Genomic DNA, 26,398 nt, shown 5'->3' on the forward strand with positions numbered 1-26,398 from the left:
TTCTTGTTTCCTCAATTTGCAAATGTCGGCGGCTATTTCAACTATATTGCTCTAGCAAGTACGCACAGTCCTCACTTTACATGGTGAAGGAAAAGCAATGAGTTATGCTGATTAGGGTTAACTTGAAATTCAAGGCATTGGGTTTAGCTCTCTACGCCGCTTCTGTTCTAATTTTTGACTCCGAAACTTCCAGGGATCTCAAACATTGTCATTCTGTTTTGTTTTGTTAAATGATGCTAAAGTACCCGATGTTCGGGCTTAAGAAAAAAAAAAAAATTTTTGAGAAAAAAAAAACATTCATTATAAGACAAGAACTATTTGAAAGCAAGACATCTAATACGAATCTCTCGTTATGCAGAAGTACGTGCCTGGAGGCTGTGCTTCATAGACGCACAGCCACACACACACACACACACACACACACAGTAGTAGTGATCTGAGTTTTGCCAAACAACAATTGCTCATCAGATTTGGATCATTTTTGCATTCTATTGTCTTACGCGATTAGGTACAGTTTTACACAAACGAAAAAGAAATAGCAGATTACATCATAGATCTGTGAAGTCTCTTTGCTCGTGTCGTTAACGGGGATCAACACAGGCAAGCAGCTTAGCATACATTTAACGATTGGAGTTGGGGTACTTCACATGCGGGTCCTTCCTTTGCACTTGGCTGTAAAATATGGAAGTCCTGAATATCTACTAATCGATTAATGTATGATGCCATTTGAGTAACCACTACCACTTTTTCTTGTTGCTTAGTTTTGGTAAGCCAACGTTTGAACAAAGTGTCAAAAAGCCTTGTGTGTTTAAACGAAATTGAAACAGATGGTTTAACTTCTGGTAAGACGGTAGTGCATCAGTGACATAAAATCCTTCAGAAGACAAGACAATACAACCCCTATTCAGTATGATGTCATACTAGTGTGGCTATGCTGAAGGTAATGGCATGTGGGCCAGGATAACCACGATGATTAGATATAATTAGTAGTCATTATCACCTTACAACTACAGTTGTACTGTATCCCAAAACGGCTTGTCGTTCAGCAATTTGGTCGATCATGTCCATGGCATCCGCGTATTCTCTGCTTTCAGTATCTCCAGTGGAACCAATGAACTTCGAACAGTAGAAGCAACTAGAGTGAAGCTTCCCACATTATGAGCATAAACTGCTCATCTATAGAATCTCTATGTAGTTATTGCGTAGAGCACATTGCAAAATTAGTTGTTTGGGTGCTCCTCCCTCAAGGTGGTGTGTCTAATCACATTTTGCAAAGATTTTGTTGCAAAGAAAAGATATTCAACAGGAGAAGTTGATATCAAGCTCTCCAAATTACAAATATTACACGCCTCAAACGATCTCTATACGCTAACAAACTGTATCTCACGATCAATTTTGGCCGACTTTACATCTCTTGCTACAAAGTGAAAAATTCCAATTTACTCAGTATTTTTGAAAGAGGACCTAAAGACAAAACAGCATATTTCCCACACCTTCAGTAAGTAAACTCCATTTTAAGTTGAAGATCATCTGATAACAGAGTGCAGGTGAAAGTCTCACTCAAGCAGTCACTTCGTAATCTTGAGACGTCCCTTAAATGAATATATGAGTGCGGTTTTAACGAATCTCTATTTTTTTTTTCTTTTTAAATCCGGCTTTCCCCTCTTTAAAACGGTCTCGTTTATTAAACCTCGGCTAATTTATAAACAACCCAACAAATGAATATAATGCATACTCATCGTCCTTCTCTACTTTTACACCTTCCCTCATCTCCTCCCCTCCCCTCCCTTACACATCACTTCCTTCTCAGTCAAGCAACACCAGCAAAACAATGGATGCACTTCAAACAGAGGTTTACCAATCGACAACCTCACCAATAGCTCGTATTGCAACCAAATCCTCCGTCAAGCTCATTTCGTCCTCATCTTCAATCCAACACGGTAAACACATTCCCACATCAGCTGAAATCTACCAGAGCCGATACGTTCCTGAAGCGTGGGCGCCAGATTCACGAGGCACATATGGTGGAGACTTGATCACCCAGGGGTTGAATGCTGCTTGGCAATCAGTGCTTAATCGATCTAAACAAGACAATGATGATGCTAAAGCTCCCACTACTGATGGAACCAACTTCCAACCACATTCCATACATGCGTATTTCGTTAAAGCCGGCTCAACTGAAAGCGTCATGCGTTGGGAGGTTATCAAGGTGAGCGACACTCGCAATTTCGCCAATCGGTGCGTGTTGGGATACCAATCACATTCTGGAGTTCTTGTAGTCACGATCCAAGCATCGTTTACGAGAAATAACGACTTGATTTTGAAACAACGTCAATTTGAGCATCAAATTTCCCAGGGACAAAATCCAAAGAGTTGGCCACTTGTGTTTAAACGTAACCCCGGTCCTATGTTTTTCAAGTATCGTGATAATTTACATGACTTAAATATCAAAACAATGTATTATAGTAACCATATTACGCGGGCTATGCCGAAAGAGCTTTTCGAGTACAGTGAAGGGTTCAACTTGGATACTACTGCTGATCAAGAATGGGGGATGTTTGTCAAGATCAATGATGATTTGCACGGGAGAGTGATTGGTGAGTCCGCTGAACATCAACAAGAGGAGGAAGGCGGAGCTACTGCAGCTGCAGCTGCTGGTGCTGGTGCTGTTGCTGGCCCTTCAGCTGGTGAGTTGACACGTCGTAAGTATTTGGCATTGACCTATCTTAGTGATTCATTTTGGGCTTCGACGTTGGTGAAGGCGTTGGGGTTGCCCATCGGAATCACAACAGCAAAGACTGTGAGTTTGGACCATACGTTGTACTTCCACGACTCCAATTTCGAAATTGGGATACGGAAACGGAAACCGAAACGGAAACTGGGAACCGGCAAGTCCTCATCCACTGAAGATTTTCATGAATCGGTTGATGATGATTCAAATTGGCTTTATATGGAGACGCAATTTGTGTCAATGGGAAATAATCGTATGTTGGGCATTATCAATTTTTATTCGTTGGAAAATGACGGTAAATTGATTGCTACTGCTGTGCAGGAAACTTATGGAGCTTTTCCCAAGGATGTGTTTGAGAAATCTACTCAGTTGCATAAAAAGTATAATGGCAAGGTTGTTGACAAGAAGTTGTTGAGTGGTGGTGCAAAGTTGTAAGCGATAGGAGATTAACGCTGGACAAATAGCGTATTACAAGAGTGGGGCCCTTATCTTGCTTGCTCACTTGGTCGAAGTTTTATTCATTCTTTATAGAGCCTAATAGAATCACTGCAATATAAGCTTGAGTGATGAGCGACATTGGTTGCAATACTTTTTCTGTATTAAAAAACGTTACTAGGTACTAGAATAATATGTATGCAATTAGAGTACGTCAAATCTAATGGATCTCCCCACTAGTCATCAATTTATGCATAAAGTAATCAGCTCTCAAAGCCTTACCCACAAGACCGCCACTTTCCGCCCTGACCAAATTACGTTCAATCAATTCACCAGCTTGGTCAATCTTGCCCTCGTAAATCATCTTCAATTCATCGTGATGCAACTTTGTGAAATTCTTGGTCAACTCCCATTCTTGCAACAATGTATTCTCTTGACCCAACAAGTTCAAATGATCCTGTGGGGTCAATGAATTTAGTATTTGCAACGACTTGAAATCGTACCCCTCTGCATCGACATTCTCCATATGCGCATATTTCTTAATGGATTTTGTATTGAACCAAAGTCGTAAATTGTTCAAGAACGTAAACAGCCGATGTTGTTTTCGTGATAATGCATTCAAATTGTATTCATCTTGAAGAATCATCATGAAGTTTTTAGGAATGTAAGCGAGCTGATTTTCCGAAATGGATGTAATCAATGGTGATAGTTCTTGGTACGAAGTGAAATGATTATTTCGACAATTGAACAACTCAAGTTCACGATTAATTACCGAAAAATCTTTAACAACTTTCCCACCTTCGCTTCTGCCATTGGCAGTCGCCAAAATGGCTTGCTTCTCCTTATCCAACAACGGAACAATCAACTCATATCTATCGGGCGATGGCGCATCCGTCAATGCCAATCCAGTAATATCAATATACAACCCGGTATCAACATCAATAAACCTCCCATCAATTGCATTGTTCCCATTACCTCTAGTACGATGGGTGATGCTCGATCCAATATCAACAAAGTACCGCCCCATTCCATCAAATTTCCCACTCGAATCAGCGGCATTCTCAACAACCAAAGTTTGGTTGTAATACTGGCCCAATTTGTACAATTCTGAAACGGGCACTTGGACATCGACATCACCATCCCAGGGGAATGCAACTCCGTTCCAATACCAGGCGAGTAAGGATCCATGCGCTATCCAGGTGGTTATGCCATGAATGCGTGCAAAATTGAGATAGTTTTTGATTAATCGATGCAAGATGATGGAGTTTTCCGGCAAGTCCAATGTTATTCCTTGGAAAAACCGCCAGTCGTAATGCTCACCTTGCCAATCGTCAGGAGTGGATTTAAGTAATTTGGCTTCGTAAAAGTACTTGGGTGGGTCTTGGCAATGATGACTAAATGATATTGAGTCGAGATAGTCTTTTTCCATTAGGGATAGTTGGGTTTGTTGTTGTTTGCGTTTCATGGAATCGATGACTGATTCGGGATCATTGCGAAATGCCGATTTTGGGATATGTAGTTCGTGGCGAGAAGGGACGGAGGAGAAGGAGAAAAAGGAGGAGGAGGAGGAGTAGGAGGAAAAGAAGTGAGGTGGAGATGAGGATGAGGATGTGCCATCAACTTCTTTGGTATCCTTTGCTTGTTGTTGTTGTTGTTGTGGTTGTTGATGCAGTTGTGGTTTGTGTGTTTGCAAGTATTTGTAGTCTTCTACAACATTTAACGTGTCTATCGGTAATGAATCAATTATGCCATTGTGGAGCAACGAGTTGTTAAAGTTGTTTTCATGAGGATTTGATACATCAACCTGATACGATCCATTAGTTGTTAAAAATATCAACTTTTTGGGTGATGGAGCTGTTGCAAACAAATAAGCACGACTAATGACTTCACGATTGGGTATGGTTTGTGGACCCGGTTGGTCGGTTATTTTGAACCCCAATTGAGGATGCACAAGTGACGATGACATTGAGTCGTCGTCGGAAATGGACTGACAGTATTCCTCAACCATCCGAAGTTCCGAGCCCTCAATAAGTTCAGTTCTATTGGAAATGTCAAACAATGCTGCGCACAAGTCTGTCTGTTGGTCGTCGTTATTGTTGTTGTCATTTTCGTTGTTTTCTGCTATGACATATTTTTCAAGAATGGACAAATCAACCCAATCAGACCAGTGGAAAGGCAATGCCAAGTTTTCGGAGTTTGACGGCCCTGTGTGTGTTGCTGTTCTTGCAATGTACTGATAGTAAGCGCCGAGAGTAAGCCTAGGGTCAAATTTTGGCACAAATGGAGAAAGTGGAGCAGAAGTGACAGTGCCTGATTCTTCCCGTGATGACTTGTCTGAATTTTCTCGCGTCTTTTTGTAGTTGGAGTAGTATGCTGAAGGTATAGGCATTGTCAATGGTAAATGTTCGGTAATCTCCTCATTCAACATCCATAGTTCATTATTTCCTCTATCTTCTTCAACAGCATCTTTTCGTATTACTGCCAAATGTCTGTTAAAATCGTCATTATTGTTCAAGTCGTAATTAGATGCAAGAAAGTTGTAATACAATTGATTATATTTGTGAGTAAATTGTTGATAAAGTAGTTTGCGGTATTGATGTAGATCTGGTTTGGCAAGAATCAGATTCAATGTGACAAGTATGGTGTATGCAATAGTTGTTAGTAGAAAAACTTTAACAACTATTCGTCGTGGATGGAAAAAAGTCTTCATTTTTTGCAGTCTGATGTCAACTTGGGTGTATAAGGTGGAGTGGGTGAATGGCAGTTATAACGAAGAAGAAGGAGTTGCAGCAGTTAACGAATGAAAAAGTTTGATGAGTTATTTGCTATGTTGATTAAATATGGTTGAAAGACTTATTAGAGAAGTAGTAGTAGTAATAACGTTATATAGAACGAATACTAAAGAAAATGAAATTCTTGATATTTTCCATAACACAAAAAGTAAAAGGATAAAAAAAAAAGAAATTTACATATGCATTGAATTACACAAAAAGTCCCAAATAGGTCACACGACAACAAATGCTTCTATGTATGTGTCTGTGTCTAAGTGTAAGTGTATGTTATATATTATTATGTTTATGGGAAGTATGCAATACGCGTAAATAATAATAACTATTTGCTTGCACACACACACACGACTACTTTTCCTTCTATTTCTAGAATATGTGCCATTCACCTGTACGGACAATACACACACACACACACACACACACACACAGAGTAATTCTTATTTTTTCAAACGCCCTTACATTAAACTATATCTCATCTTTGTATTTGTAGTAGTGTCTTAGTAATTGCCTTCTCTTTATGACTCTGTCTAATCTTTCTCAAGTTAGACGAACATATATTGTGCTAATAGTGGTTTACAATAACTACTATAAGTCAATGTAAACATGTGGGGGGTGGGGGGTTCTATGCCAAGAAATCATATTTCTTATGAATAAGGTTACTAATGTATGTATGTATATATATATTTCTAGGTATAATTTGTTTGATGATTTATTAAACCTTATTGTTTGTTTGCTTCTCCTTGCGTCTATTGGATAACAAACCTTTTGAGCTTTTTCTTTTTCTTTTTCATTTTTTTTTTTATATTTTATTTTTCACACAAGTTACAAAACAACCAGTGCAGGAGGATATACATGCAGGCACAAAAGAGGACAGGACAAAGTGGATCTTTTTAGTCTAGAGTTCTGGATATAAAGATTCGTAGTTTATAGATCAGATCTTGTACTATTACTACTACTACTACTACTACTACTACTACTACTACTACTACTTCTTCTTCTTCTTCTTCTTCTTCTTCTTCTTTTTCTTCTTCAACACTCGTGTTGTATTGTGATTCCATTAGTTTTTCTTGTTGTCACACGACATTTCACCGCGTACTCAACATCCATACTTCACACACTTCCCCATACTTCATATCACAGTAAGGAGAGGCAACTTACTTTATCACCACAAAACTCTCTTCACCCCACACTTTGAAATTGAAATACTTTTTGTGTATATTTTACACATCTCTATGCATTTATTTATCTACACTTCAATCTCCTCCACCAACACTCCTTCCTCAGCTTGAGAAAGTTTACCAATCACTTCAACACTCGGATTGATCTCATCTACAGCATCATAATCACCGTTGTCCTTCTTAGTACCGTTATTGAATTGCAAAATGCATGAACTACCGCCATAGATTACGTCCTCTTCTCTCCCCACTCGATTACTAATCAACACACTCACTTTCTCGTCATTAGACCACCATTTGGGCATATAACTATACTTGTGCGCCAAAAATGGGAAAAACCTCAAGATCCAATAGTTTATAGTCTCCATATTTGGTTTGTTGGCTGGTAGCTCAACCAACTCAGCTTGACGCAATTTCTCCTCCTTCGTCAAATCATTCTTGATTGATGGAGATTGTTGCGATAGCCATGCCATGGGACATATGATCAATCTTGACTTGTTGTGGTAGCATTGTGCACTAAATTCAAATTTATTGAATGGGGCTTCAAACTTGTATGGGTTTAGATCCATACATATCCCAAAGTTTGTCAATATCGAGTTAGTACCATCATCATTGGATACACTTGTGGTACTCATCTCCTTCTTATTAAACAGTAGTTGCACTGGAGGGAACCCCTTGTGAGGGTTTTCCAAACATCCCCATTGTTCATCGGTTTCGTACAAAAATGTCTTTCGGTAATTGTGGATCAACTCACCAGATCGATTGAATACAGCACACGAATTGTAGATCACCTCTTCTTGCCCTTGTTTTAGCCTTGATCCTTCATTTGCCGATGTATGTTCAAACCCGTTTGATGTCGCTGCTGCTGCTGCTGCTTCTGCTGCTTCTGCTGCTTCTGCATTGCCTCTTTCAGGGTACCCAACAACAGTAAAACACCCATACTTCAAACTCAACTCACGCGCAAACCCAAGCGATGCACCATATGGCGGTTTACAAGATTCCAAAAATGGCTCAATATGCTTCGCCAGGGCAAAGTTATATCCAGTTATGGCCAACTCTGAAAGCACAACCAAGTCTGGATTTTTACCATTGTGGGTTGGAAATGCTTTTGATAGTAGATTGTTGATCTTGGTAATGTTGTGTTGAGACTGGCCCAATTTGGAGTTTATTTGGACAATCGCCACCTTGAGTCTCATTTTGTATGCAGTGGAATGTGGGTACGTTGAATGAGAGGATTGTGTTGCAAAAGATTATGGTGTTTTAGTGCTGTAGATTCTTTTTTATTTTTTTTTCTTTTCTTTTGATGATCTTTCATTAAAATGGCTTTTCTCTTCTATGCCGCAAATTGAGGTAGTGTCTGGAAAACAGAGTACACGACAAGTCACCCAAACTTGAAGTCGAAGTCGCCATTCACTTGTCCAGCGACATAATCCGGCAGACAGAGTAGCGGCATGTGGGGTTTGTAGAGAATTCACTTTCCTTTATAAAGCATAATAGTGAAGATTTTGTGTTGTAGTCAGTGGCTTGTGTCCAAAGTAGGGTGCTCTTTTTACTATATCTCCCAAATCCTCTTCCCATCTATTAATTTTGATTCAGCCTCTTCGAGATAAGGGACAGCCATAGACATGGGAATCATAGACAACAACGTAGTGGACGAGCTTGTACCGATACGCGTCCTTGCATTTTTCTTTTCTTTTCTTTTATTTTTGTTTTCTTTGTTGCCTGCTTTGTGGATCAATAAATTAAGCCCAATTGAAACAAATTAGGTTTCAGTCTTGATATATAATTCGTAAACTGAAGAAAAATCTCAACAGTGATAAAACAAGTCACTGTTCATGGTATTTGAGCAAACGTTTGTTCTTCGACCTCGGCATAAAGCCCCCTTCCACCCCAGTCCAGATCAATTATGTTAATCTGTTTAGTGATTCGATGTAGCAGGAAAAGTCTACAGCCTAATGATTCTGACTTCAGAACACAACCACCCATCACTTAGTACGTTGCGTTGTCTTCTTGTGTTCTAGCCTCGCGGAAGGCGGATAATCAAAAGCTTATGTTTGTCTCGGTGTATTCTAAACACATTTCAATTTCCGAATTTATCCATACAATAGAAAAAAAAAAAAGAACAGAAAACAATAAGAGCAACAAGAAGGAGAACAATGGCAGACAAGGTGTGTTAGGCCTATATTGTAGGGTGGAATGCTTAGACGAAGAGCGCTACATTTTCGCCTTTTACATTGAAACAATTGTAATTTCATATTGATTAACAAGTAGTGATGTCAAGGTTGAAGACAATAGGATATGCACAATTATTTCTTAGCCACACTCGTTGTTATTGTCCCACATTCGAGTTGATTTGGTGTTGTCCACCATTATTGGCCCTACAAGACAAATCAACACCCACCTGACTTGTAAACTTTTTGGAGTTGGAATCTATAATTTCTAAGAACTGCACCATCAGCACCAGGACTGTACATTTCATACTTCCTAAATTTATGAGAATAAGATCTTTTTTTTTTTTTTTTACGTTGTAGGAGTTATATAGCGTCCGTCCTTCTCATAGCGTGGGAAGCCTAGCTTTCAATACGAATGTGAGACACAAGCTGAATGCTACACAAAGGCACTACTGTAAGTATTTATTCCGTTTCTAAAAAAAAAAAAAAAAAAAGAGAAAAAGGGAATTACATCAATTTCACACAAACCTCATACCCCTTACTATAATTAAATACAGATTGCGCCAATACTTTAGCCACTCTATATATGAAAATGTGAAAACCATTTACACAAACAATAGAAAACAAAGGTAAATCCTCTGAAAAACAAGAGTAAAGGGAGACGATAATTGACGATTGATTTGACATATGAATATAAATATAAATATAAATATAAATATAAAGCTGTAGTGTTGCCCCCTTTTTCTTCTTTCTCTTTCTATTTTTTCTTTTTTGACAATACAACAAAGTACAATGTCCACAGACACCACTGCACCAACCATTGATCTCTCGCAATACGAAATCTCCATCGTCAAACAAGCCTGGCTTGCGTTGGATCTATTCCACAATTATCAAAAAGTAACCAGCAGCACTAGTCAAAACAGGAAACCCCAACTGATCCAGAATGAATTACATTTGCGCAACTTCCAACATAGTTTAGCGTCCAAGATCCATGATAAATCAAACCCAATAGATGAGTTCGCCACATTGGCTTCAAATTTCGTTTCCGCTCCCAGCACCAACATTTTCAATGACGATGACTTATTTGGCTGCAATACAAACAGCACCAACAACGAAGTGACGCCAAAATCAAAAGCTTTTGCATGCGACATTGATGCCGTGTTGGATGAATATCAAATACCCGTCTTGATCCAATTCATTACCATCATGATCAATTACTTGGAGTCCAACATAATTGCACCTGGTCAGTCAATAATAAATCTCGCTAAATCCAATGTCAGATTAAGTGGCATTACATCATCAAAGTACCAACTCTTTGGTGAATGTTTAACTCAAACAATGGTTGTTAAATTGAGTGTAGCTAATGCTAGCAAATTCCAAGGTGAGGAACAATTCATATTCAACAAGTTCTTATCCCAGGTATTGAGCTTTTTGGCATACTACACTCAGAGCCCACAACAAACAATAGTCAATGAAGTTGAAGATGCCCAGTTGTCATTGTCAGGTGCGACAACAAACAGCAACAAATCAGTCGAATATACGAGTACTGGCCAGGGTACAAGCAAGTACCCAGGTCCTACAGTGTATGACGATTTGGGTCCTATGACTTTAGATCCTAATGAATTCAAATCTGCGCCCATCAAACCACTCACTAGGTTGTCAATCTCATCGCTGCCCTCAATGAAATCATCACACATGTCCCTTGGCAATGGTCAATATGATGAAAGTAAGCAGGACACGTCGTCAGAGAATGTGCTGGAGGTTGAAGATAACTGGAAGAGTGCTGTGTCAACTAGGGGTCCAGAATCGGGTACAGACAATCTTGTGAGTGTTGGTGAAAAGAATCTCGAACTTGCACCTACGTCCTCGAATGAATCAATTACTGAACCATTTGATTACTTGAACTCATTCAGATGTTACAAAACACCAATCGAGGCTAAGGAATATAACAAACTCAAGAAATCATACTCAGGATCGCCCTTTGTTCTTCGTCGTCAAGATTCAATATCATCGTCTTCAGGAAAGAGATGGGGGTTGTTCAGAAGAAAGAGCAAGAACAATGCGCTGTAATATTGAGACTGATGGTACAATTGGGTCGGTGTGCGGATTAAATTTCAATTCAGGTGATGGTGCTGACATGTAGAGGAATGGACTTGTTCGTAAAAGAAACACAACGAGATCTTCCGTTATAGAGATATGTACAATTTAGTTCCAAATGTGATAATAACAATGTAATAATATTAACTCAAAAAAGAAAAAAAAAACATTGTTTATCTCTATCTCTCCCGGAAACAAGTCTTTAAAAACACTTATTAACCACATCCGCTATTCCTCCTTATCAATGACAAGATTGCGTATCACAATTCGTGAATCCATCGACTAAACAATTCTGTTTAGAAGTATTACCAAATGCGTTGGAATCTTCCAAATCATTTGGCGTCAGGCCCGAGTTCTGGTTCTTCAAACTAGGGAATTCTGGTTGGATTGTGACTGAATGAATGCCATACTTGTGTAAAAGATCACGTACTTGTGCCACGACAGTCAAAAACAAGTTTCTGTCAATTTGCGTGTTTGCAGAATCGTCTTCGGCTTCATTGGTGTTGGTTGCACCATTTTGGCTGGCTGGTGCTGCCGATGGTGCTCCTGGCAAGGTCACTTCACAATTCGGCGTCAATTCAATATGTAAAGAAGCAATAAGTATATCTTCGTTTAAATTCCACACATGGAAATCATGAACACTGTTGACCAAAGGTAACTTCAAAATCAGTTGCAAAATTTGATCTGAGTCGATATATGGTGGTGTAGCTTGAAGTAAAATCTTGGATGATTTACGACACAATGGTAATGCACTATTGAAAATGATCAAAGTGATTACTAATGAAGTAACTGGATCGGAATAAAACCTCCACCAGTAATCAGTCTTCCATATGATCAAGGCAGTTATGATAACACCAACATTTCCCAATGCATCACCCAACACGTGCAAAAACACACCTTCCATATTCATTGACTTCTTCTTCTTCTTGGTAGCTACGCCTTTGGTTGCGACATCGCCATTATGACTGTGATCATGAGTATGAGCGCCTTCACTTGCATCTCCTGCCTTAATTGTCGATGTCTCTGTATTATACCTCTCAACAACATTATCAGGGAAGTAATCAAACACTTCAGAAGGAGAAGATCTAATAGGATTTCTAATCAATGGAGTATTCTCATCCAAACCAATACTCGATTCAAGTTCACCATTACTGGGCACATCATGTTGACTATGACCACTGGCACCTCCATCTGTATGTGAATGCGAGTGTCCATGGCCATGAACATCTGCCCCACCTCCACCATGAGAGTGCGAGTGACCGTGTTCATGAAATAACACCAATCCAATACCATTACTCAACAACCCAGCAATACCAACCACTAAAATCAACTGAGGGTTGGTGATCTCTGCCGGTTGGAAAAACCGTTGAATGGCATCCATAATAATTGTAAAACACAAGGCAATCAAAAACACAGCATTGATTAATGCACCCAAAATCTCAGCTCTTTGCCATCCATATGTGTACTTGCCATCGGCCGGTTTCGAGTTCTTCATTCGAACGGCCCAAAGGGCTATGATTAACGAGATGATATCATTTAACATGTGGAATGAATCGGCAATCAATGCCAAGGATTGGACAGAGTAACCGATGATGGCCTCGAGAAGAAAGAACAATGTGTCCAATACTAACAAGGCGCCAATCCTTATCTCCTTGTTATTCATTTTGGCTGTGTCAGTATGTATGTGTGTGTGTGTGTGGATTTGGGTATGGGTAGGAGGATATACTTTGATATATTTGTTGCGTGATGGATTTGTAATTTGCTCGTTTAAAGTAATTTAGGAGGATTTGCGTTAGTGGTAATGATAAATCGATTTCTTAATACTGCAACAACGTCAAATAGCGCAGACAAACACACACGCACAGAAATACACACTATCTCTCTCTCTCTCTCTCTCTTTCTCTCTCTCTTTGATGCAAAGAAAAGGTCAATACAAGGAGTGTGAATGTTAAGGATGCTGATGTATATTTGCTCTATGAAGCTTTTGTTAATATTTTGTACAGTTTTATATATGAAGCTTTTATTGTCTCTTAAATAAATGAAGTTAAATTGGATGTCTAATTTTGAGTTTAGTTTTTGTCACAATTTACACACCCACACCCACACACACACACACTCTCTCTCTCTCTCTCTGCAACATCTGCATCTAAATTAAGTTTATACAAAGTTGGTTAGTTGGTTAGTTAGTTAATTAGACTTAGTTATATCGTTGGTTAGTTAGTTAGTGAGCAGTAAGTACAATAGCAAGTACTAATGCATGTGTAGGTCGTGTCTGCTTGTTTGATTTAAATCTCGCAAAACTTCTTCCCACTATGCTTAATCAAAGTCATCACGTCTGCTTTCTATACAAGTATGATTATGAGAAGAGCGAAAACAATAGCCTCAATCTCTCAAACACCGTCCTCTTCTTCGGCTGATTCGCCACTCATTTTATTGCGGTTTCTTATGTTTAGTGTCGGAAATATTAGGCGATACTTGCATTGTTTGAAATGCCGGCTTATTTCCGCTAATAACTCTGCCAAAAGTCCAAGTCAAATCTTCTTCTCATGTGCTGTAAGAAAATGGGGTCCACAACAAGCGCCCTCCCTCAAAAGCACATCCTTTTTGGGTCGCTGCAAAAAAAGTCTTCATTCATTTCTCCTAAAACTAGTAAAAACACCTTACATATCAAAAAGCCAACGATACCGGGTTGTATCCAATAGCTATGAAAAACAATGCGAGATTGGCAATCCAACATAAAACAACGCCAAACATACAAATAATAAAAAAAAGATAAGGTATGCGGCAATAATGAACAGTAGTGATTACTGCTGAACCACAGTAAAGCAAAGCAAAACAAAACAACCCACATCAGTGGGCTGTAAAATTTTGGTCCAAAACACTCGTAAGCAAGTAAAGAATTGAACACATCAAAACACAATGCATCAATCATTTTCAACATAAGGGGAAAGTGAAATAAAAAAAAGGCAAGCAAAAATACAATCAAGAAAAACAAGTTATTGAACAAATGTTTCTAGATGAGAACAACAAATAATCGACGTGTTCTCATCGCACACACGCACAAGCTCGCACTTTGATTCAATCACTTAGACGAGCCCAATAACTGATTAAAAGTAACCTTTTGACCCGGCTGGCTCGTCTGTGTAAGATATTGCTGGTGATGGTGCAAGATTTGCGCGGGTCCCAAATACGGGTTGTAAAATTGGTTGGGTGGCAATGGAGGCGGTGGAATAGGCTGCGATAAATGATGCGAAAAAGCCACTTGGTTTCCTTGAGGTGGATAAGGAGTCTGTTGCGATGTATAAGGAGAAGGAGCAAATACATGATGATTCGGATTGAGCTGATGGGAAAATACATTCGGTGGGTATGGCAATGCATTGGCAGTAGGGGTTGTGGATGCTGCAGGTACTGTAGGTACTGTAGGTGCTGCAGATGATGGGCTTGACGGACTCGGAGAAGCGACAATAGGCGTTGGAATAGCCGTGTTCGAAGTGGTGGATAAAGAATCAACCAGCTTTGATGACAACAATCCAATATCCTCCTTCACCACACTTTGCTTTGGAGAAGGCTTGAAATTGGGTTTTGGGAGATTCAAAGCAGCGGGCGAAGAATGAAATGATGAACCAGCATAGGTCGATAAATCTTCTTCCACCACTACAGAAGCACCTTTGTCTTTCCTACCAATATTCTTTTTGGGTTTCAGATTACCAGCGTTGCCGTTGCCGTTATCGTTACCGCTATTGTTGTTGCCGTTGCCGTTGCCGTTGCCGTTGCCGTTGCTGCTTGTAGTAAAATTTGGCTTTTCCCCATTTGGTAAAGATATCTCCACCGGTGCTTTGTTCTCTCCGCGTTGAGACTTTTTCGATTTATTCTGGACTTTAGTTGAGTTTTGCTCGCCCTCTTTCTTTCTTCTTGTTTCCCCTCTATCGTTGTGAAATTTCGGTCTCTCTCCATTGGGTAAAGAGGGCAAAGCTGATAATTTGATTGGTTCTTTGAGTTTTTTGGAACTATTGTTCTTCGATTTTATGGAACCATTTCCAAAGTCAACTGGAGCTCCACTTGGAAGGAATCTTATCTGGTCATGGTCTCCCTCACTTTGTTTCTTCCTGTTTTGGCGCAAAGGCTTCTTTAAACTATTGTGAAATGTAGGAGTGTTTTCATTAATTTGTATTGGTGACGATACTTCATGTGCCATCATTGTATAATATCTCTTTGTATGTGTGTTCTTTGCTGGGGGGGGGGACTAGATATAGTAGAAACGCTCTGTGATATATATGTGCTTGTGAAGTTATTGGCTTCAACCCTAACAGTATTTCTTTAACTAGAGACGTTGATGATGAACTCAGCAAGAGATGATCGAATGCCGACGCTTTCCAATTTTTTTTCTCTCCTGTGGTGTGTCTGTGCCTATGACACATGTGTACAAAAGTCGTGCACCGTTTACAGATTTGCAACACAAAAGATAAGCAAGGACTTCATGCATTGACATACAATTCTAACTAGAAAACACAGTTGATAATCCAATCAACATTATGCCCACAATACACCATGATATCACAAAGTTCATATTTCCTCCAAATGCCACAGCACTACCAAACATCGTCAACGCAACAACAGTCAAAAACCCACTCGTCACAGCCATTGTGATTCCAAATATAAAATGTAAGGCTTGTAAATCATACTTGTGGGAATTGATCTTGAGAAACACGTACCCAAGGAGAGCTCCTAAAGGTTGTGAAATACCACCTAAAAGTGCGCTAATTGAAACAGCTTTAAGTTTGGCATACTTCGTAGTAGACATGGCGTAGAACAAAGGAAGGCACATTGAAAATCCTTCCGTGTAATTGTGCAATATCAAACTAACAAAGATTGAAAATCCTAGTTTGGGGTTGGTCTCCGAGGTAACGTACGTGATAAAACCTTCTGGTAGCTTGTGCAATGTAATAGCCAAAGCTGTCTCAACACCAATCAAGAATAACCGTGAAAGCGGAGAATTGACATGGTGGTGGTGATCCACTTCATGCAGGTGATGCAGTTGGTTCAGGTACAAAGTGGGTTCCCGATGAGGTGTCCTACTTCCATCTTGCGAGTGCGAGTGCGAGTGCGAGTGCGAGTGCGGATGTGAATGGGAATGGGAATGTGAGTGCCCGCGTGAATCTTCTCCTTCTTCCTCCTCCTCTTGGTCCTCCTCTTCTCTTCTCAATTGTGGAATTTCACAAAAATGCAACCTATCCTTTCCACGCTCATGTTCATGGTGGTGGTACGTGCATAGTTCAGCAGATGTATACCCCTTGCATTCTCCTGCAACCTCATCGTTTAAGAAAAGCTGAATAAACAGCTTTTTCGATTTCACGGTTGCGCGTATAAGCGGAGTAGTCTCAGTTTCGTGTACTTGCACCTCTACTGGTCTCTCATCAACAACAAAGTCTTGCACTGCATTCTCATCTCTATTATTGCTGGACTTGGCGGAGTTGGCATCAGCCTCGAAATTGGCATGCGAATGCTGATGACTATGTGAATGATTGTGGCCAACCTCTCGCATCCCATGATCTTGTTCCTCCTTCACTGTATTTCCATGGTTACAGTGGACAACACTTTCACTAGTCAATAAATGCAAGGCGAAGTTGAAACTTGCGCAAATCAATATCCCACCAAAATAACTACTCATCAAGTAAATTTGTTGCCATCGTTTAGTCAAATATTCGGCATTTGCCTCTTGGTTCAGCATAGACAAATACTTTGACGCTTCTGGGAGTAGCCTGTATAATGCCGTAAGAATCAAACACCCCGAACTAAGTGCTAGTGAGCCATTTAGAAATGAATAGTTTTCCTTCAATTGGAACTTGTATCTTGATGTGATGAACTTGGGGAAGATCAAGTAGTATAAGTCATCAAAGTATATAATCAAGGTCCCTAGGACGCATAGCGACGACGAAAGGATTGTCAAAATCCACCCTTGAGTTAGAAATTGTAGGCTTTCAAACATATTATCTGTCAATGTTGCGACGTGATGGAAGTATTGCTCAGCGGAAAAGATTATGGTTTTGTATTTTTTTTTCGATCAACTTAATAAAGAACTGGGGCTGGTGTGATTGGAACTTATGCAAATGATACACTTAATAATATGCTGTCTCCTGCTGAGATGACGTCTGCCCGTTATCTTTACTGATTTGAAACTTATCACACAAGTGCCAATGTTTACACGTGTGCAGATAAGACAAAGTCAGCGAAGCCTGACGTTACTTCACCTTGGTGGTTACGTTGTATTTGTGTAATGATGACTTTTGTCCACCGCCTTACGGTAGGTCAAAGAAGAGAAGCAAACACCACACACACACACACACACACACACACACACACACATACACACACACATTTACATCTCCCCCCTTGGATAATCTCAGTCTTTAAATATGTCCTATACACACCTAATCTCGCTTCGATCCTCCTACATCCAAATTACTAAGTGGCAAGCTGTCATACTTCTTGTTCTTCTTGGAAACAAAGGGAATCATTCTGTGGGTCGTCTTATCTCTGGCGAACTTCTTCTTCTTCAAATTGCTCAAATCAAAAGCATTGACTCTGACAAAAAGCCACATACCAAATGCTGCAATCACAACACAAGTAGGTAACGTCATCATAATCAAGTATTCTTCATAATCGATCCCCTCCTCGACATCATCTCCAGTCAAGTATTTCTGCATATGTTTCTCTTCTTGCCTATGCAAATCAGCAAAATCGCCTTTCAGGACTTTTGATCCTTTCCAGAATTCCACCACTATTGAGTCGGTCAATACGCTAAACTCGTCATCTGGTACATTGTCAGGTTGCAAAGAGATCAATACCTTCTTTTCATACACATTTGGTGGGAACCAGTCTTCGATAATGGTTAATGGGTAATATCCGTCTTCATTGCTTACCCACTCTGACACATAGAATCCTTCCTTGACTTTACCACCATGTTCAAGCACCTTGGATCTTTTATCAAATGGTGTGTAATCAATATCATCTTCTTCATCGACATCACCAAGATCCCTCTTTTTCCAGCCCTTTTGCTTAGCGCTCTCTTTCACATTTGATAAATGGATTCTAACCTTTTTCACTTCCGGTGCAAAATAACGCGAGTACCACGTAACAAAGTGGGTCTTGTCCAAAATCAACCTCACATCATCTTCAGGAGTACAGAATGGTTCTGTCAGCACATCCTTGGCAATTCCCTTTTTCTTATAACGGTCAGGCGTGCATCGTATTATGGGGTTCAACTTATGGTCTTCCAAGTCAGATTCTTCGATATATTGCACTTCAGTAAACACCTCGTCTTCTGCCATATTGTGTGCCTTCAATTGCTCTTTGTTGTATGTGACCGTGGTGGCACTCTGGAAATATGTGCTATAATCAGGATGACCTTTGTTTGTACGTCCCTTTTTTATTTCCGGTCTGATTGTCTTGGGCAACCCTTGCTTGTTCAAGCTAACCCATTCTTGTAAAGGATCGGTAGTCTTTGGTGGTTTGGCACTGATGGTGACACCTGCAATCACTGTTGGTTTAACAATCTCAACCTGCCCATCAACTGTACGATACCATGCTGGGGGAGGCTTCTCTGATGATGATGACGCTGTCTTTTTCGCTTGATTTGCAGCATGTTGCTTGTTGACAATCACTTCCCTCATTCTTTTATGCAAATGTTGGGTAGGTTCGGAAGCATCAGTGGTGGAGGCCAAAGTTGGCTCCGGTGTTGCCTCTGGCTGTGCCAATGTCAATGCATACGCATTGGCAATCAAGAGACTTATTAATGCAATGGGTATTCTCATGGGTTGAAGTTTTGACGAAAGAAAGAGAGATGAGTGGTGTTCTTCGGTGTTTTGATCCCGTGGAAAAAAGAAATTCAAAGCACGGGGTAAAAATTTTTTTTTTTTTTTTTTTTTTTTTTTTTTCGCCTTTTTATAGCCGGTGCTGAGATCCTGATCCATGCAGATCAGAACAGGATATATTGGGACCAGAAGATCGTTGAAAACGTATACTTTGAACTATCTGACCTATGTACAAAGGAGCACACTGATTTTTCCCGCTCTCAATAGCTTACTAATCCCGTCCAGAAGCCCACTTCATTGACTAAATTTGGTATCTCTTTGCCAACTGGTTGTCTGAATGAATCCAGGGACAATTTCTTTGACTGGATTGCATCCAAGCGAGCCATAATCAGTTGAAATCGATCACTACTATTGGAGGCCAAGTATTTTCTCATGAATTTATCTGGTAGACACTGATGAGTCAAACAGTGAAAGTAGGCCAAGAACAAAATATCACCGGCAGACGGTTTGTCCCCAAAAATGAACTTGCTTGCCTGTTTCTGCTCTGACTTTAATTTCTCTAGTCTATCAAAGAGTTGCTCCACCAAGAGAAGGCATTTCATGGTGCTTTTGGACTCTCTCAACACTCTCTTTGTTTCCGACTTCTGGACTATTGATTTTTCGTGAAGGCTGCTTATAGCCTTTGGGGTATCACCAACATCATCCGAATCATTACTAAAAAACTCAGTTTGAGTTTCGTCACCATTGCCAGTGATGTTCAAAAACGATGACTTGCTCTCACCCAACCCCAACAAGCGCACTTGACTCTGTGCTTCATTGTAGAATTTCAGTGCTTGGTTATACATCATGGGGAAAGGGAATAATTTAGCGAATAGCTTTCTCGTGTAGTTTTCATAATTTTTGGTGTTGGAGAATAGGTTGTAGTTGTTCACTGCGTTGAATTTGGAATTCAAAACGGTCACCAAGCCGTCGTCAATCAATTTCTCTTCACCCAGTAGACTAACAAAATAATCACTTTGATATCGACTGCTTAAGTACCCTGCTATCTCTTTGAAGCCGCTGTACTGTTTTCCATCATCGATTAGAAGTGGTAACTCGTTCAACTTTGATAAATGAGTATTGTTGGATGGGATAATCTTGAACTGTATATTGTGAGAGCTCGCTAACAAATTGAGTATCCACGCCGACGCAATACAGGAAGGTGATAGTATTGATATCTCTTCTTCGTATCCCCAAACGTGCAACTCAATCATGGTGGAACCTGTGGTAGCTCGTGAAAGAAATTCAATCCTCATTGAATTTTCATCACCGTAAAAATAAAAAATAAAAAAGGTTCGCCAAAATCTCCATCCTTTACAAAAAGATTCACCGTTTGCTTGATCAATCACAATATTGTATATATCTATTGGGCAAGGCTACTATAGTGCTTACCACACGCTTCACCACAAACCATGAGCAACCCCGTCTTCATCAAATCCACTAAAACCAAAAAGTTATCATTAGACAAAATAGGAGAATTGGAGGATGATTTAAAGAATAACCCCTTAGACTACAACAAATGGATCAAGTACTTGGACCATTTGGTTGCCAAGGACAACCAAGAACAAGTAAGGGAAGCTTTTGAAAGATATCTCGATATTTTCAAGTTTGATGCATCACAATGGAACAAGTATATCAAGTATGAACTCGATAGAGGTGAAAAAGAAAAAGCAGAGACGCTTTTCCAAAAGTGTTTTGCCACAACTGAAAATGTGGAGTTATGTCGCCTGTATGTTGATTATGTGAGAAGTGTTACCGATATGGTTACTGGTGGTGATAAAGCGAGGGGAACTATCATCCAAGCATTTGAGTTTGCCGTTGACAAGGTGGGAATAGATGTGCAGAGTGACAGTTTGTGGCAAGATTACATTAACTTTATCAAGTCGTGGACTCCCGCTGCCAACTGGGAGCAACAACAAAAGACAGATTTGATTCGAAAGGTGTACAAAAAAGCTTTAGTTGTTCCAATGGAAAATATTGAATCCATGTGGACGCAGTACACGAGGTGGGAAAACGAACAAAATCAAGTTACGGCGCAAAAATTTGTGTCTGAAAAATCGGCCGAGTTCATGGCGGCTCGTTCATGGAACACCGAATGGCAGAATATCACCAAAAAGAAGTTGAAACGAACAATAACCCCACATAATATAGACAACGAAACGGTTGAAACACAAATGAAGTATTGGTCCAGTTGGTTACTGTTGGAAAAAAAGAACTCATTGCAAATTAAGGATGAGACTTTACTTCAGAAGCGAATAAATTATGTTTACAAAGAAGCCACATATGCTCTACCTTTTGTCCCGCAACTTTGGTTTGAATATGTAAAACACCTTTTAAACAATAACGAGGAAAGCAATTTAGGTAATTGCATTTCCATATTAAATGAAGGACTAAAATTAAATCCTAAGAGTTTGCTTCTCTCATTTCAAATAGCTGAATTGTTTGAAAAAGATAATGCTTTTGATAAAGCAAAGGGAGTTTACAACGAGATCATTTCAAAGTTGAGTGTGGATCATAAAGCCGTTTGTAAACGCTTGAATGATTTATACGAGCGAGTGAAACCGAAGGAAGAGAATAAGAACGAGGAAGATCAAGAGGATGTGGAAATGGAGGACAATGACACGGGTAACGACAATAAAATCAATGGTAACACCAATAGTGACATGAATGGACATGGACATGGACATCCCAATCTCCCTCGTAGGCCAAACATACCTAGCTTACCACAAATTCCCACAAATTTGGCACCTGCGCCAGATGCAATCGATCTGGATATTGCTCCACTGGCAATTCAAGTGCGTTCGGCGCTCTCGGGACTGGACTTGAGAACCTTTCTGAAGTTGAAGAAAGAGCGTGATCAATTGGTTGATGAAATTACACTTACGTACATCAAGTTTATGGTTGCAAGTAAAAGAGCTGAAGGGATGAAAGAAGCAAGAGACGTATTCCGCCAGGCCAGAAAAAACGAGTCTGTGGGGTATCAGATATATGTTGAGAACGCATTGTTGGAACATTATGCTGACAACAAGAAAACCGCTTTAAAGGTGTTTGGTGTTGGCCAAAAGGCATTTCCCACAGATGGAAGGTTTTTATTAAAGTTTTTGGACTACCTAATCATGACAAATGATGTCGACAAACTAAGAAGTACCATACAGAGCTCGGACACCAACATTTCAAAAGAAATCTCTCAAATTACGGAAGAACTAGCTCTGTCGGGATTGGATCCAATTCTCAAGGAGGAGAAACAACAAAGACTTGATCTTCAAAAGAGGTCCTTGAGACGATTGTACAAGAAGTACATTTCCTTTTCAGCAGACCATTTGTCCTTGGATATAACAAGTAGTTTCACCAAAAAATATGAGCAGTTATTTCCCGACGATGATCCGATCGACTTATTCACTGACAGATACAAGCTTGGTGATATAAACATCATCAAACGAAACGAATTGAACCAAGATGATGCAGATGACTACGTGGAACAAGCAAGAAAAAGACGCAAATTATCTTTTGCTTTTGACAATAATGATTCAAGCTCGGCAGTCAAGAGTATACAGGAGTCAAGTCGTATAGAGCAAGAAGTGATTGAAGAAGAGCAGCAGGATAATTCCTCCTTTGTTGGCCCTTCGATTGTTGCGTTGATGTCGGCATTGCCAAATGCTTCCTATTTTGGATTACCTTCGGAGAACGTATTCAACAGTGAGAAGTTGGTTACACTTTTTTCCAATTTGCCCAATTTGGCATAGAGAGTTTTAGCTGCGAAGAAAAGTGTGTACTTTTTTTTTGTCTGTATGTATATATTTAGTACATGAGCAATTAACCTACTGTACCTACCCCAACTGCTGGTAATGTGTATAAAGTGTTTATTTTTTGTTGACACTGGGACACAATTCGTGTATACCGAAATGAAGTGGGCTTAAAACCAAGCGGACTCTTTATTGCGGTTATCTAAGGGCCCCCCCCCCTCCCCACCTCTCCCTTCGCCGATGAAAACAAACTTGACATGAAAAGAGATTTCAATTGACGGGAATACTCTAATACCATGTTCAAGAGGTCAGTTTTTTGTTCGAATTTACTTTACAACTTATGGGTGTTATCGAATATATGCGTCGCTCGTGTCACGTGCAAATTTTGCAAATTAATATAACAAAAAAGCACCATTCATCATAATATGCCACTTTATCTACATCACTCCTTTAGCATAGCCATGAAGCTTCTCACTACAGACTTTGCATCTTCATTCTTCAAGCACAGCTCAAAATGCTTGTCCACTCCATTTGAAAACCCGTACGACTCCAAACTGAAGCATCTATTTTTATTGAGGAATGTGTTCATTTGGTTGGTATTGATGAACATAATGAATTTTTTCCTTGATTTTGATTACAAGTTTGGTAGGGTTGATATTGTTCGTACCCTCTCTGCACCTGAAGAGTGGTTCGAGCCATCAGATGTCAAGCAAATGAATTTTGAAAACATATTGGTGGGGATATACTTGAGAAACGAAGACGCATACTCCAAGAATGTTGGATATACAACCATTGTTGCCGACGTGTCCTTCCATATTGCAGGGAATGAGATATACTTGACTTTGAAAGAGGGACTTCACAAATCGGCATTTTTCGAGAGTGGAAGTGGACGCCATGTTGTGTCGGAAATCAAAAACACTTTACCTCGAGGACCAGTCTTGTTTCACATTGGCAAAGTTAAGGAAGCCATATCAGATTTGTCGAATGCGTACTTGCAACGGCTTTATGGAAAACAGGCGGCACTGCGACAGGAAGCTAGGATAATGACTGCATTCATGCTAGTTGTGACATTCAAGCTGATTGTATTCGTCTGTTCCGTTCTCCTAATGAGCTCATATATTGCACTTTGTTACTCGCAAAAAGACTTGTCCTGGCATTATTTCAAACTAGCGGCACTTTACATTCTAAACACAGTAAACTTGGCACTGTGCCTAGGACTCTTAATCACTCACTCACAACTTAATTCAGACAGCACGTATCCACTAGTTTTCCTAGTTATTGAATTCATATCCATCATTGGATTCAACTTTGTGTTCTTTCAAACTCATCAGATTATGATGATGAATGGTTCCGCCATCACTTATAGCACACAGTCATCTATTTACTCGGATGAGGACGCACAAACAACTCCGGCTGCCCACAAAGCAAATACTTCTCCATCAAATGGTGAAGGATTAACTGGAAAGACCGTTACCAGGACATTTGTCCCAGAAATCAACCCAACAACTGAAGTCAATGACAAGCAAATGTACCCAAAGCGATGTTTTACAGCTCCAGTTACGAGCTCCACACGATGGTAGTCGTGTATATTGTAAAGTCATGTCTAGCCAACATATACATGTGTCTATGTGCGTGCTCGCTCTTAAATGCCCCTATTTGAACTCCGTCTACCTTGTCTCCTACCTGATAGCCTCTTCACCAATATCAAATGTCTCCTCTACACTTGGTTTGAAGGGCCATTGTTCATAAGCGTGCGAAATCTTCAAGATATCATCCGTAGTGAATTCTCCAGCTTTCTTGTCCAAGATCTCATCAGGAAGAAGCTTCACCAAGTATTCAGCACCCGCTGCAATTTTGGGCAACTGTTCTCTCAAGGTGGCACCAGTGACAAAGAATGTCAGCAAAAGATGGTCAATGTTAGCTATTGCGTCACTTGTGTGCTTGCCTGGCAGAAGCTCCACAATTGCCACCGCGGCATTCCGAATGAACGCTGCCTTGTCAATCACCATCGGCTGATCGCGAACCAATACACGCGGATCGTAGCCCTCCCCAAGCACATCCAGCTCTTCTCCAATAGCTATTAGTTTTGAATCGGTGTACAAATCTCTCCTCAACGCGGTCCTGTTTCTCTTTCTGAAGCCAGGCTCGCTCAAAAATTTCATAGCGGTCAGAGATGGCATAAATAAAATCATTCTGACTTTTCCAAATTTCATGAGCCAATTGCGATGGCTGCAGCATTTGATCCATTGCGCGATTATTGCCTCATCCTTGGTCCCCGTCCAATTCGCCACGACTAACAATTCATCATGCATTTTGTCATACAGTTGCTGTTTTGTTGGTGGTAAAAGTTCATGCTTGTATAAATTCAGATACGTTGCCCATGAGAATGGGTCGCGATCAACGAATTTGAAGTTTTCCTTGTTACCTGTCGTACTGTGAAGCGTTTTTATCTGGGTATTCCATCTTTTGATGGTCTCATCATGGCAGTCTATCAAAATGTGGTTCCTCGGCCTAAGCTCATGGTTGAGCATGGATGAGAAGAGGCCGAATCCAGGAGTAGCGTCAATAATATCTAAGTTTGCACTATTGTATTGAGGTTTGAGATTCAACTTGTCTAGCAAAAGTTGACATGCCTCGGGGTTTTTTAATTGAGATTTCCCATAGTTGAATCGGGGGAGCTTGTCAAAAAACTTCTTCAATGCAGGGTTATATGACCTTAAGTTCGCTACTTGGCTCATTCAGTATCATCTAGCAGAAGAAAATGTTCATAGAAAAAGAATGAAATTCGATGATTTAAAAGTTCACGCACAAAAAGCAATCTATACGATCATCCCTCGATTCATCAAGCCATGTCCATTAATGGGGTTGTATTGAAACACAACTACGCCCAGCTTTTCTCCTCCAGCGAGTTACCGTTTGAGGTCAGCAGCGATGGACTAGAAATACTAAAATACAAAACACCCACCTCACGGCAAAAGCTATCGATTTCACTGAGCGACACCTCACAGTCAAAGCTAAAGATAACGGCACAGGATGGATATCTATATCTCACTACTAAAAGATTGGTATTCATTACTCTTCATCAAGGTGATATTGAGTCATTTGTGTTGGATCTAACATTGGCGCCGATTTTGCAATTGAGTCACAAGTTAAAGGCGCCTTGGTTTGGAGTCAATTATTGGGAATTCATGTTCTTCAGTGCCAAAGAACCAAGCATCGTCAGTGATGGGTTTCCAAAGAACGAGTATTTTAAAGGAGAAATTTACTTCCAAGATGGTGGACTATTTGACTTTGTCGAGAAACTCAATGCAGTTTTGAATGATGTTGTAAATAACCGAGAAATCGATGACGAGCTCCCGGCTTACAGTGCTGCCGCAGCAGGTTAGCGTCTGCCCGCCTGGCCCCCT

At 40.1% G+C, this 26,398-nt stretch overlaps 13 protein-coding genes across 13 annotated transcripts; 5 read left to right on the forward strand and 8 right to left on the reverse strand. All coding sequences in view use genetic code 12, as the record gives it.

Moving 5' to 3' along the window:
• Positions 1–1,831: 1,831 nt before the first annotated feature.
• On the forward strand, positions 1,832–3,166 carry KGF57_003293 (acyl-CoA thioesterase; the record flags this gene model as incomplete). The annotated part of the gene is made up of 1 exon (XM_051752698.1): positions 1,832–3,166. The coding sequence occupies one exon, from the start codon at positions 1,832–1,834 to the stop codon at positions 3,164–3,166; it is 1,335 nt and encodes a 444-aa protein (XP_051608302.1).
• A 220-nt stretch (positions 3,167–3,386) lies between these two features.
• On the reverse strand, positions 3,387–5,876 carry KGF57_003294 (uncharacterized protein; the record flags this gene model as incomplete). The annotated part of the gene is made up of 1 exon (XM_051752699.1): positions 3,387–5,876. One exon carries the CDS (start codon positions 5,874–5,876, stop codon positions 3,387–3,389), a length of 2,490 nt encoding a protein of 829 aa, XP_051608303.1.
• A 1,325-nt stretch (positions 5,877–7,201) lies between these two features.
• On the reverse strand, positions 7,202–8,326 carry KGF57_003295 (amidase; the record flags this gene model as incomplete). The annotated part of the gene is made up of 1 exon (XM_051752700.1): positions 7,202–8,326. The coding sequence occupies one exon, from the start codon at positions 8,324–8,326 to the stop codon at positions 7,202–7,204; it is 1,125 nt and encodes a 374-aa protein (XP_051608304.1).
• Positions 8,327–10,093: 1,767 nt separating this feature from the next.
• Positions 10,094–11,371, forward strand: KGF57_003296 (uncharacterized protein; the record flags this gene model as incomplete). Its single annotated transcript, XM_051752701.1, has 1 exon — positions 10,094–11,371. The coding sequence occupies one exon, from the start codon at positions 10,094–10,096 to the stop codon at positions 11,369–11,371; it is 1,278 nt and encodes a 425-aa protein (XP_051608305.1).
• A 268-nt stretch (positions 11,372–11,639) lies between these two features.
• Positions 11,640–13,061, reverse strand: KGF57_003297 (Zn(2+) transporter; the record flags this gene model as incomplete). Its single annotated transcript, XM_051752702.1, has 1 exon — positions 11,640–13,061. One exon carries the CDS (start codon positions 13,059–13,061, stop codon positions 11,640–11,642), a length of 1,422 nt encoding a protein of 473 aa, XP_051608306.1.
• A 1,419-nt stretch (positions 13,062–14,480) lies between these two features.
• On the reverse strand, positions 14,481–15,596 carry KGF57_003298 (uncharacterized protein; the record flags this gene model as incomplete). Its single annotated transcript, XM_051752705.1, has 1 exon — positions 14,481–15,596. One exon carries the CDS (start codon positions 15,594–15,596, stop codon positions 14,481–14,483), a length of 1,116 nt encoding a protein of 371 aa, XP_051608307.1.
• Positions 15,597–15,893: 297 nt separating this feature from the next.
• Positions 15,894–17,384, reverse strand: KGF57_003299 (Zn(2+) transporter; the record flags this gene model as incomplete). The annotated part of the gene is made up of 1 exon (XM_051752706.1): positions 15,894–17,384. One exon carries the CDS (start codon positions 17,382–17,384, stop codon positions 15,894–15,896), a length of 1,491 nt encoding a protein of 496 aa, XP_051608308.1.
• A 442-nt stretch (positions 17,385–17,826) lies between these two features.
• Positions 17,827–19,209, reverse strand: KGF57_003300 (uncharacterized protein; the record flags this gene model as incomplete). The annotated part of the gene is made up of 1 exon (XM_051752707.1): positions 17,827–19,209. The coding sequence occupies one exon, from the start codon at positions 19,207–19,209 to the stop codon at positions 17,827–17,829; it is 1,383 nt and encodes a 460-aa protein (XP_051608309.1).
• Positions 19,210–19,469: 260 nt separating this feature from the next.
• SAM37 (SAM complex subunit) lies at positions 19,470–20,504 on the reverse strand (the record flags this gene model as incomplete). Its single annotated transcript, XM_051752708.1, has 1 exon — positions 19,470–20,504. The coding sequence occupies one exon, from the start codon at positions 20,502–20,504 to the stop codon at positions 19,470–19,472; it is 1,035 nt and encodes a 344-aa protein (XP_051608310.1).
• A 156-nt stretch (positions 20,505–20,660) lies between these two features.
• KGF57_003302 (cleavage polyadenylation factor subunit) lies at positions 20,661–22,991 on the forward strand (the record flags this gene model as incomplete). Its single annotated transcript, XM_051752709.1, has 1 exon — positions 20,661–22,991. One exon carries the CDS (start codon positions 20,661–20,663, stop codon positions 22,989–22,991), a length of 2,331 nt encoding a protein of 776 aa, XP_051608311.1.
• A 461-nt stretch (positions 22,992–23,452) lies between these two features.
• On the forward strand, positions 23,453–24,571 carry KGF57_003303 (uncharacterized protein; the record flags this gene model as incomplete). Its single annotated transcript, XM_051752710.1, has 2 exons — positions 23,453–24,073; positions 24,323–24,571. 2 exons carry the CDS (start codon positions 23,453–23,455, stop codon positions 24,569–24,571), a joined length of 870 nt encoding a protein of 289 aa, XP_051608312.1.
• A 99-nt stretch (positions 24,572–24,670) lies between these two features.
• KGF57_003304 (RNA polymerase specificity factor) lies at positions 24,671–25,729 on the reverse strand (the record flags this gene model as incomplete). The annotated part of the gene is made up of 1 exon (XM_051752711.1): positions 24,671–25,729. The coding sequence occupies one exon, from the start codon at positions 25,727–25,729 to the stop codon at positions 24,671–24,673; it is 1,059 nt and encodes a 352-aa protein (XP_051608313.1).
• Positions 25,730–25,840: 111 nt separating this feature from the next.
• On the forward strand, positions 25,841–26,377 carry KGF57_003305 (uncharacterized protein; the record flags this gene model as incomplete). Its single annotated transcript, XM_051752712.1, has 1 exon — positions 25,841–26,377. One exon carries the CDS (start codon positions 25,841–25,843, stop codon positions 26,375–26,377), a length of 537 nt encoding a protein of 178 aa, XP_051608314.1.
• Positions 26,378–26,398: the final 21 nt, after the last annotated feature.

The sequence above is a fragment of the Candida theae genome (assembly GCF_024610275.1).
Source record: "Candida theae strain CBS 12239 chromosome Unknown scaffold1, whole genome shotgun sequence".
Taxonomy (NCBI): Eukaryota; Fungi; Ascomycota; class Pichiomycetes; order Serinales; family Debaryomycetaceae; genus Lodderomyces; species Lodderomyces theae.